Genomic DNA, 12,044 nt, shown 5'->3' on the forward strand with positions numbered 1-12,044 from the left:
GACTGGCGTCCCCTCCAGGGTGTGATCCTGCCTTGAGCCCAATGATTTCAGGTAGGCTCCGGATAAGGATAAGTGGTCACAGATAATGAATGAATGATATATATTATACTTCTGTTTGAATTATTTAATAATATTTTAAGTGTGTACATTAATCCACTTTGAATTTAAACAGTCTCCTTTGACTACTTTGAATACTAACTCATCAGCATAAATAAAGGCAATCTGAAAACAGAAGGAACGGTTCCACAGAGAACAGTGAGGAAGGAACTGCACCCCAGTCAACTCTGTTCCTACACCCCACACAAAAACATACTGCTTGAAAATAAACACAGAGGGGCACACCTAATATTTGCATCACTCAGCCACATCAGAAATCTCTTTAAAAAAATGAATCTAATTACTTCACACAGATGATACAAAAATAAACCCATTTTTCAATTATGTAATTTGTTGCGTTTGAATCCAAAAAAATACCTACTTCTTCTCTGACACTGAATTTGACAGAACACAGACATTTCAGAAACACAGCAATCCCAAACCTACAGTAAAAATAACAACACCTGGTTTCTAAAAAGCGAAGGTGCATGGCCTTTGCCAAACCCCTGACATTTGTGTAGAATACTGGAAAGGAAAATCTGCCAGAGGAACCAGCGCAATCTTGGAAGAGTCTGCTGAGAAAACAGGGCCAAAAATCAACCACAACGCTAAAAAAAGCTAATTAGATGTTCCCATACATGACTCAGTGCTCTTAAGGCCAACAGCACCATCCTTTTACTATTAATGTCTGATGTCTGAACACTTGCTTTTAAACACATGCATGTTCTCATTTATATATAAAACACTGGTGAACAAGGGCTGTTATCTGAATCACTGAGAATTAGATATATGCACTGGAAAAAAATAATTATATTAATAAACCCAAGCCATAATGCCTTAAAACCTCTTTACCCTAAAACACATCAAAATGAATAGCATTCTAAAAGACCATTTTAGACCAGGAAATATGAGAAGAATATAAATAGACATATAAATCATGCTGCATCGGATTTGAGAGAAACTAACATATGGGTGGAATTTAAATAATAATTTTTAGACCTTCAAAATTTGTGGTCACAAAATGACTATATTTTCATACTGGTCAGACTCAGCTAAATATGTTGTTTCCTAAGAACAGCCTGAAATGTCCACTGCATTCCTGTTCTTCATATAATTACAGAAAGCTTACATCCAGTTCTTGTTGCTGTTGCTCTAAATTTGGTAACGTCACTCAGGGAGCATCCTGGACAAGAGAAGAACATAAAGTCTTAGATAAACAGCTGAACAAAAAGGCAAAACAGGAGCAGAGGTGCAACTTTCACAGATCCCTGCACCACTTCCAAAAACGTAATGTTTACTCGGTCAGTACACTTGTTCAGTTGATGATTAAGCCACAACAGCCTTTGTAACATTACTATAATATGCACTCCTGCTAACATTAGGAAAGCAGAGGTGTAGAGGCTAGTGAGGGTTTAAGATGTTCCTTCAACTTCATGATTTTTATTGTATCCATTCCTAGGTCTATTTTATTTTATTTTTTTACCATGATGATGTTCCTTCTCAGGCACTCCCAGAAATGCTCTTGCTTTACAAGCTCCTTTGGCCACTTCAGATATGTACGATATTTCACCACAGTCACCAACCTGAACAGCAAACAAAGAAGACGTCCAAACGTTTGATCAGCGGTTCTCAAAATGTGGTGAGAGTGTGTACCACCGGTGGTATGTGAGTCATCCTAAAGGTGGTACACCAGATGATATCAGAAAATATAACACATTCACTAAAAAAGGTTTTTATAATTCTGTTTAAATAAAATGAATTTGTGTTTTACATAAAAAAAATTAAGTATCCACATCCATAATAAAGAATATGGCCGCCCCAGTTTCCAAATCCCAAGAATCCCATCTTACAGTTCTAGCTTGTGGATTGCAAAAGCCGATAAGCCAAACAAAATGGGTAAAGTTCTTATACATATGTATGCATTTGTAGTTAGTGAGTGTGTGCAGTGTGTGTTGCTGGGATATTATCGGTGGTCCAACTGCATTAGATTATTGACTCGAAAATTAAACTGCTTTCCCTTAAACTTCTAACTGCATTTTTGGAAGGTGTTATGACTAAACACAGGAGCTAAATGTAAAACGGTAATGTTTACCGGTGGTAAGCGCTGAGCTCAAAGGGGGAAATGTGCTCAAGGAAGATGAGAATGAGATGATGCTGCTGTTCTTCTAGGAGTCGAGACATCGCCACTTGCATCTCCAGATTGCACCAGTCACTGTGCAGATAGCGACGACTCAACACACACACAGTATGCCTGCTGCTGTAAATACTTTCGGAAATGTTGTCAACAATGCCTTTCCCCACCTAAAGACCAGGAAACAGGAAAACAAGCTTGGGCTAAAAATCAAACAGGCTAGAGTTCTCAGCTTAGTACAACATTTGTTTTTAAATACTGTCCTCTCAGTGCGCCAGACATTATACAAAATGAACCTCTTTGGATGGCTCCATTACTATCATTACAGGCTTCTTAATGCCTGGCCTACACTACAGGATTGTCACTAATTTTGAAAAAAGAGACAGTCCACATATAAAGACATTTTTCTGCGCTTGAGCGTTGTTAGTCTTCAAAGTTCCCACACTACACCATCCACCCAAAATTAAACACCACACACTTTCAGAATGCTCACGTTCCTCAAAACCTCGCATGAGTTTCTCGCAAACTGTAGGAGTAAAGATTGTCCTGGGAAGGTAATCATTTACAATCACCCTAAAATCAGGAGACATTTTGTGATTGAGCAATGGGTGCACAGGATGAGCAAATCAGGCTCTAAATCGACCTGACTGTCCTGTAGTGTGGGCCAGGCTTAAGGTTTACAAAAAAGAATTCTGTCATCTCTTTCCCTGGTCAGATGAAACCATGCTTCATTTATTTGGTTCATATAGGGTTAAGCATATTTGACATGGACCAGGCAACCATAATGACTCTAGAGTATCAGCTGTTAAATATGGTGGAGGTAGTGCGTTAATATGAGATTTTATTAGTTCAGCAAGTACAGTAATCCCTCGCTACTTCGCGGGTTTCTTCAAGGGGGCTTATGGCCGCTATATTGCAGGTATTGAGGGAAAAACTAGGAAAACCGTGAAAGATGAATAGACTAGGTGCCTAAAAATATCATGGAGTATATATATGGAGTGTAAATTAAAAGTATTTGTTTTTATTATTTACATGTATTAGACTAGACCTGTAGGTGACAAAATATATCATTTACAAGTATTTCTTACGTACAGTACATGTATTGTTCATGTCCACATCCGAGTGAAATTTACTGACGCTAAATCACAGCTTAGGAATGACTCTATTAAAGAAACTGGTAGGATATCACATGTAGTTCCAGCTGAAAAACATTATAGAATGACTGTTTAATGCAAAGGGTGGGTCGTTAACAGCACAGTGAGGGATTTAAAAGTCCAAATACTCATTAAACACATAAAAAAATATATCTTTCCTCTACTTCGCGGAAATTCTGTATTCATTCTGTATACAGGGATCACTGTATTGGGGAGATGTATTTTATAGGCAGCATCATGAATGCAAGAGTGTACACCAACATACAAAATAAAAGATTGTGAACCTCACCTCAAAGTCCCTGTGGTGCAGGCAGAGTCGAAGTCTCGGCTGACCTTGCTCCTCCAGTCTTGGAGCCAACTCTCCAAAGACCCAGGATTCATCGTGACTACTGAAGGACACAAATGCATCATATTTCATCTCCTGTTCTTCTTCTATGCCATTCTCTCTCTGTCTGACCCTTTGCCTTTTTCTCTTCCACTTCCTTCCAATCTTCCTCTCCAGGAATCCTCTCAGTTGAAAGAAGATGACCATGCAGGGCCAGTAAAGGAAGCGATAAGCAAAGGAAGCAGACACCAGTACAGCGATGGTGACGGCTGTGCCCAAATAGCAGACATACTGCACATCTGTCTGACATAGCCTTTCCATGGTGGCAAAATAATTCCGTTTCTGGTTATGCCAGATACACTGCTGGCGCCCCAAATGCATCACCTGCACTTGACGAGAGTCCTCTGCCCACTCAAGGAGCCAGTTATTTTCACATCCACAATGGAAGTCTACCCTGTCGAGCACAACGACTGCTAGAGATCTCAGAGATTCAAATATCCCGTCCACCAAAAACAGAGGGGTGCTGATGTTCAGACGGAGCAATTCTAGTGATTGCAGGTTTCGGAATATGCTTTTCGTTAGGAAATTAAGGCGGCAGTTTATCAGTTCAAGGATCTGGAGATTTGTAAGGTTCCAAAAGATAATTCCTGGATCTGGGAGTAGGGAAAGATTGAGATTGATTAGTCTGAGACGTCTCAGCTTGTGCAGTGTGCTGATGTCTGTGTAGGTGACGTAATTATCCTCAGGATTACCACTGTATTCAAAGGATTCAAGGTTTGTGAAGTATGTCCAAAAGTTGTTATGGCACATAATATCTTTGGCTTTTAGCGCTAGTTCCTGTACCTGCCTAAAGGCTGGATTATCACAGTCTACAATATTAATCACGTGCATATCATTTATGTTTAAATTAAGAACAAAGTGTTTTGTGAGGGGAGAAATATTCCCAAATACTATCATTGCTACATATGGTGAAAAATCAACGCTGAGTCTGTGGAGGTTTGGTGGAAAGCCATAAAAAATTAAGCTAAAGTGAAACTGATGGGACATCATTGTACCTAATGTCATCTCTTTCAGATGGAGCTGGTTCCTAAACGTACCACCTTCAATCTTAAAAATGTTATTGTTACTAATTAATAGGATTTCCAGATTGGGAAGAGACTCAAAATCTGAATAGTTAAGGCTCTTGAGCTTATTTAAGTCAAGTTTCAAAATGCGGAGCTTTGGCAAACCATTCAGGGCACTTGGGAGCAAAGTTTCAATGAAATTGTTGGTGAGGACAAGTTGTTCAAGTATGGGCATACAGATAAACTGGTTGGACTTGATGTCAGTGAGTGAGTTGTTCTCCAGATTCAAACTGGTGATGTTCCAGATGGTACCATTAACACTACTGCAAAATGATGCATCTTTCAAATCCATGTTCGTCATTGCTAATGATTTTATAAGCGTTAAACGCTCCCAAAATCCAAAATCGATCCATTGTATCCTCGACCGCTGTATGTTTAACATCTTCAAGAGCCTCCCACAGGTCTGAAAACTTTTTTCTGAGAGTGTCTTAGCTGTAATTTCATGAAGTTCAAGTGCTGCCACACTCAGAGGTGTGATCATGTGGCACAAATCCTCCAAGTCAGTGATAAGCCTTTGGAATGACAGTGAAAGTCTGGAAAGGTTCTGGAACAATCCCAGAGAACCGTTCTCAATCATCTGAATAGGATTCCCTTCTAGATTTAAGGCTGTAATTCCAGGTAGCACTGCAGACTTGGTCATACAGCTTTGATTGGATATGGCTATCATTCCGCTGTCCACCACAGACAGGAGTTGCAGATGGGACATATGATCACTGAGATGACAAAACACATCACTAAGTTCCTTCACACAAACCCCTGCTAAACTCAAGTTCACAAGCCCAGTAAAAGGATCCAAGGTTGAGCTGGCAATGTTCTTGAAATGAAAACCTGACAGTTCAAGTTCCAACAAGTGCTCCAAGCCTGCAAAAGCTCGAGGCTCCAGGGACACGTTATGACAGTTGAAGGAGACGTCAAAATCAATCTTCAGGTACTTCAAGCCAGGGAGGCCAAGGAAGGCATCTGATTCAATTCTGTCCAACTGTCCTCCGTAGACAGATAAAAACTCCAAGTAAGGCAAATGTGAGAAGGCTTTTTGTGGAATCACCTTTGCACTGTGAAAGATGCAAAGGGATCTGACCAGAGATCTAACTCCTTTCAGATCTGTGTGGAAGTCTGAGATGTTGCAGTCTGCATAAAATCCAAGCCCTGGACGAGGTTCACAAGCGATAACATCGGCTAAATCTTTAGCAAGGTGCTCCTCAAAGGTGAAACAAGGTTTAGAGAAAGTTGCAGACACAACATCAGAGAGGCTGAGACACAACAACCCGAGCACCACAAACATTTTAGATGACTTGAGAGTTATTTTCTTTTAAAAAAGCAACATCTTCTAGTTTGCGAATAGTTGGAATCTTCAAGAGATGACATTAACGGAGTAACTCACCACGGTGTAAGACAGGTACACCACCATTCCCTTCCAATCAAGCGAATAAAGACTCTGTATTATGTGACAGACTTTTCTGTTGCGGAAATCACTCATTTGTAAAGAACCCAACCCTTTCAATAAAGAGGAACAGAAAAAGAGATAGTGAACAGAAAGAGACATGGCTGTGGCTTTTCAGTAACATTTTTATGAACCTTCACAGTCACAATTTGCATTATGTGGCCAAATGTTTGTGGACAAATGCTCATCCAGTTTGTTCAATATGTGGCAGCTTGTCTACTCACAGGTACAAAAAAAAAGTATGATGATTACTTCTTCTGAGGGTTCCCTAGGCTAAGACAAAAATTAAGGGTGACAGAGCTTTGGAACAGTCTCCCTACTGAGATTTGACATGGTCCCTCGTTACTTGCGTTTAAGAAACTAGAAGCATAGCTATATTGACTGATGTGAATGCAATGGGAATCTTATGGTGTCTTGTATGATGTGAAAAATATTTTTGTGTGAAGCACTTCAGTGCAAATTTGATTGCCTTAAATGTGATATAGAAATTAATTTTACTTACATACTTTCATTCATTCATTGTAACCCATATCTAGTTCAGGGTCACGGTGGGTCCAGAGCCTACCTGGAATCATTGGGCGCAAGGTGGGAATACAACCTGGAGGGGGCACCAGTCCTTCAAAGGGCAACACACAAACATTCACACACTCACACCTACGGACACTTTGTGAGTCACCAATCCACCTACCAACGTGTGTTTTTGGACTGTGGGAGGAAAACCGGAGCACCTGGAGGAAACCCATGCAGACACAGGGAGAACACACCAAACTCCTCACAGACAGTCACCCGGAGGAAACCCACGCAGAAACAGGGAGAACACACCATACTCCTCACAGACAGTCACCCGGAGGAAACCCACGCAGAAACAGGGAGAACACACCATACTCCTCACAGACAGTCACCCGGAGGAAACCCACGCAGACACAGGGAGAACACACCACACTCTAGTTTTGTGACTGCGACACTACCTGCTGCGTCACTGTGCCGCACACTTACATATTTATACTCAGCATTTTGTTTTTCTGAAATGAACAATATTAATACTGATTTGCTACCCCCCTGTTATGCTGCAGTAACAGGTTTTCTACTGTTAAGGCTTTACCAACTCATCCCAAATGTACTGATTGAAGCTCCATTGCTTCAGAAAAATTCCATAGCGATACCACCCAGCTGGGGTAGTTTGTACCACTCTTGCTGACAGTTGTTCATTTGTGCAGCTACTCCTTCGCATCCCATGGAGATTATACAATTTGTGTGTGCACATTTAAACATCTTTGTCTACATAGGTTTATAAAACAGTGACAGAAAAATCAAACTGGTTTCATTGTAAAGCTTTGGACAGCTCCTCAGGTAAAACTGTAATTTGGTCTGTACCATAAACACATCATTTTAATAACTTTACCATCTGTGGTCATTTAAAAACAACAAAGAACACAACAATGAGGCCCTGACAGTCCAAAAAGTCCAAACATTTTTAATACTTTAGACATCGTTTTTTTTTTTGTACCTCAAAGAGTTTTCAAATGATAACCATATGACTGAAACCCTACTGGACTGTCTACTATTAGTCTTCTAATGTGTATCAGTCCTGAGATGCTGCATTTTTCTCAGGGAATCCTTGAGAAAGCTCAAGGATTGAGATGTAATGTCTTGACATGCTCTAGCATCCCTGACATCGACTCTCACAATTCTACCTGGCCTCTAACTGTCCTATCCTCTCTATCATAGTGCTGCCAATAAGCAGAACATGGAGAGCCCCTAGAGAGCGTAAATCATTGGCAGCAGTCATTCTGTTGTTAATGTTTGAGAAACTGAAATGAATGAATTTTAAAAGAAGCAGACCCCTGAATACTCTAGATTCCTTGATTGCATTGTCATCGTGAAGAAGTTGCTCAAGAAAGTGGCATGCAACCGAACGCGTTCGTTTTCATCACAAGAGACTGAGAGTAATCAAACCCACATGGTTCTACTGCTGAAAACACAAACAAGAAGGAGCTGTGGCCAAGTGCATGACCTTTAATGCTGCTGCTAATCTAAATTAAACATGACAATCTCTCTCAGATCTGTCCCAGAGTCTCCTTCATTTTCTTTTGACAGTGAGTCCAATGATGTATAAGTTAGCACGACAGACTTAAGATTCTAGATGACACAAATACTTTGAATTAACATATTTGTGCAGTGCAATCTTTGCCAGTTCAAAGTTGCCTAGATTTTTTAGATTCCAAAATGCTTTCTTGCCAGCCACCATCAAAACTGAGCATGAGGCTTGAAATGTTTTGAAACCCTGCCTTATATTTGGCCCCTGTTTTTGTAACTGAGTTTCTGCCAATAAAGTTTTTTTCTTTTGACCGTTATGGACAGCCTCTGGTCATGTTTCAGTTTGAGATATGACACACACAAAAAAAAAATCTCCAAGGTTTCCGCACCCAAATACAGTCAGGAACAGCCAAATTACATAAAGTAAGAGGGAATATTAGCCCACCTCAAAGTTCTAAAGACAACTCTTATCCAATCCGCCAAATACCACAGCGTTTGTTATAACTTTCCAGCAACTACAACGGCACATCTGTCTGAAAGTAATAAACCATGCATTCTTTATAAGGACCCATTAACACAGGGGGTGGTTTTCCCAGTGTCACTGAGGATATGCTCTTCAAAAAGTGCCAAGCAACGAGAGCAGAGACATCACCAGAAATGTGGCAACACAAGTGAAAGTTTATCTTTTAATACCTTTAACATCAGAAGAAATGATGGATGAGCAGGAATCAAACCACTTTCAGCCTTATAACGTTTTACAAACTCACATCAAATAAACCACACCTTTGTTGTAAATGTGGCTTCATTAGTCCCAAAGTAAAGCATGCAATGTGTGATATTCGTGTATGAACTAAAAGAGGAACCGAAAAGAACACATTTCTATTCTAAACCCTGGTCGATCACATAGACTAAGTTCACCCTTCACAGAGAATGTATACTGTACTTAAAATAACGTGCTCATGACGTACATAACGTACAAGTTAAACAGGTTCTCAACGGCTAAACCTTGTATGTTACTTTTAGGAAATGTATTATATTATTACATCATGAACAGATCGGTATAAATCCTGTTCCAGGAAAAGTTAAGAAAATTTGTAAAAGTAGAAGAATAAACAAACAAATAAATAAATAATCAAGAATCCAATTTTTTTTTGTCTTTGACCACTTTCTGCTCTCCATGAGAGAACTGTCACATGGTTCTAAAGAAACACTGAGACACAAGATTGCACCATCTACTGTTTACTGTATTGTGAAAAGTTTCAGTGTCAGACAAACCCAGAAACCACTGAGTGTTGCCTGAGCCCTTAAACATACCCAAGACATAAGGGCCTATCAAGACTCTTAATTGGGGAAAGGTGCAAAAGCAACATCTATCACGGTTTCGGGTCCCCTCACCATGAGTGATATATGTTTAAATGTGCAATGCTGTAAATATATATATATATACACACACACACACAGAGGGGTTGGACAATGAACGTGAAACACCTGGTTTTAGACCACAATAATTTATTAGTATGGTGTAGGGCCTCCTTTTGCGGCCAATACAGCGTCAGTTCGTCTTGGGAATGACATACACAAGTCCTGCAGTGGTCAGAGGGATTTGAAGCCATTCTTCTTGCAGGATAGTGGCCAGGTCTCTACGTGATGCTGGTGGAGGAAAACGTTTCCTGACTCGCTACTCCAAAACACCCCAAAGTGGCTCAATAATATTTAGATCTGGTGACTGTGCAGGCCATGGGAGATGTTCAACTTCACTTTCATGTTCATCAAAGCAATCTTTCACCAGTCTCGCTGTGTGTATTGGTGCATTGTCGTCCTGATACACGGCACCGCCTTCAGGACACAATGTTTGAACCATTGGATGCACATGGTCCTCCAGAATGGTTCGGTAGTCCTTGGCAGTGACGCGCCCATCTAGCACAAGTATTGGGCCAAGGGAATGCCATGATACGGCAGCACATACCATCACTGATCCACCCCCATGCTTCACCCTGGGCATGCAACAGTCTGGGTGGTACGCTTCTTTGGGGCTCCTCCACACCGTAACTCTCCCGGATGTGGGGGAAACAGTAAAGGTGGACTCAGCAGAGAACAATACATGTTTCACATTGTCCACAGCCCAAGATTTGCGCTCCTTGCACCATTGAAACCGATGTTTGGCATTGGCATGAGTGACCAAAGGTTTGGCTATAGCAGCCCGGCCGTGTATATTAACTCTGTGGAGCTCCCAACAGACAGTTCTGGTGGAAACAGGAGAGTTGAGGTGCACATTTAATTCAAAAAGTGATTTAATTAAAAAGTGATTTGGGCAGCCGTGGTTTTGGTTTTTTGGATACAATCCGGGTCAGCACCTGGACATCCCTCTCAGACAGCTTCCTCTTGCGTCCACAGTTAATCCTGTTGGATGTGTTTTGTCCTTCTTGGTGGTGTGCTGACATTACCCTGGATACCGTGGCTCTTGATACATCACAAAGACTTGCACCAACAATTTGTCCTCTTCTGAACTCTGGTATGTCACCCATAATGTTGTGTGCATTGCAATATTTTGAACAAAACTGTGCTCTTACCCTCTGCTAATTAACCCTTCACACTCTGCTCTTACTGGTGCAATGTGCAATTAATGAAGATCAGCCACCAGGCTGGTCCAATTTAGCCAATTTACCTCCCACACTAAAAAAAACAGGTGTTTCAGTTTCATTGTCCAACCCCTATCTATCTATCTCTCTCATTTATATATATATATACACACACACACACACACATATATATATATACATACACTGCTGTGAGGGCACTCTTTTCCTGGGAAGTTCATGGGTGTTTCAGCAAGAAATTGCTAGGCCTCATTCTTCATATGTTTCAACAGCATAGCTTCTTAGACACTCTACTTGTGTTGTGTTACAGCCCAGATTTCTTTCCTCTGGATCAGCTACACATAAAACGAATGTCATTACTGGGCTCAGGGTGTAGAATGATGGACCACCATCCAATAGCTTTTTGATGAAACAGAGTGGTGTTTAACATCCAGGAAAATTAACCACTAGCAGCGCCTGAACTCAGTAATGTACGTGGTCTGAATGCAGTCAGATCCCTAGAGATCTTTCCAATATTGTGTAAAATTGATACTGTTTTTACAAATTCAGACAAACAAACTCAAACTTTTGGATGTGTCTTTATTAGTAGCAAAGTAAAATGAGCAGGGAGTGAAAGCTGAATATTCACAATAGCTCATAGGAAGAGGAACTTCCAAAAAAAAAAAAAACAAACAAACAAACTTCTATTCAAAAATTTTCTGGTGACTTGTGGGTAATACGTTTCTCATCCTTTGAAAGCCACGAACGTAAAGAGCGTGCTCATAACCTTCATAACGTACAATGCAATGCCTTGCATCTCTCAAGACCTAGACAGTGCATAATTGCACACAAGCTGTAATCATTACTTACAATATTTTACACTGACACAATTTATCCAAATATGTACATTTCAGTACAAAACTAAAGCCTGTGTACCTATGAAATTAATCACATTCCTTAATTTTAAATAACATTAATTCTTTATAAATGCATGGGATCCCCAAAAGACAGCCACAGAAATAAAACAAACAAACCCAAAGTGGTGCTTATGAACCCTCCCATGTGCAGAAGCATGCAAAGTATTGTGTTTATTGGGGCATTATGATTGGCTGGTGAAGCACTGCCCCAAAAACAGAGCCCCTAACGCTAGACTTGCATTG

The 12,044-nt window shown here is 40.4% G+C and overlaps 1 protein-coding gene across 1 annotated transcript; it reads right to left on the bottom strand.

Annotated features, from left to right (window-relative positions):
- Window positions 1-1,140: 1,140 nt before the first annotated feature.
- Window positions 1,141-6,112, bottom strand: LOC136708586 (toll-like receptor 13). The gene is made up of 4 exons (XM_066683227.1): window positions 3,671-6,112; window positions 2,189-2,397; window positions 1,580-1,679; window positions 1,141-1,279 (listed from the first exon to the last, which is right to left on the bottom strand). The coding sequence occupies exons 1-4, from the start codon at window positions 6,110-6,112 to the stop codon at window positions 1,268-1,270; spliced, it is 2,763 nt and encodes a 920-aa protein (XP_066539324.1). The 3' UTR covers window positions 1,141-1,267.
- Between the last annotated feature and the right edge of the window lie 5,932 nt (window positions 6,113-12,044).

Source organism: Hoplias malabaricus, chromosome 10, assembly GCF_029633855.1.
Source record: "Hoplias malabaricus isolate fHopMal1 chromosome 10, fHopMal1.hap1, whole genome shotgun sequence".
NCBI classification, from domain to species: Eukaryota; Metazoa; Chordata; class Actinopteri; order Characiformes; family Erythrinidae; genus Hoplias; species Hoplias malabaricus.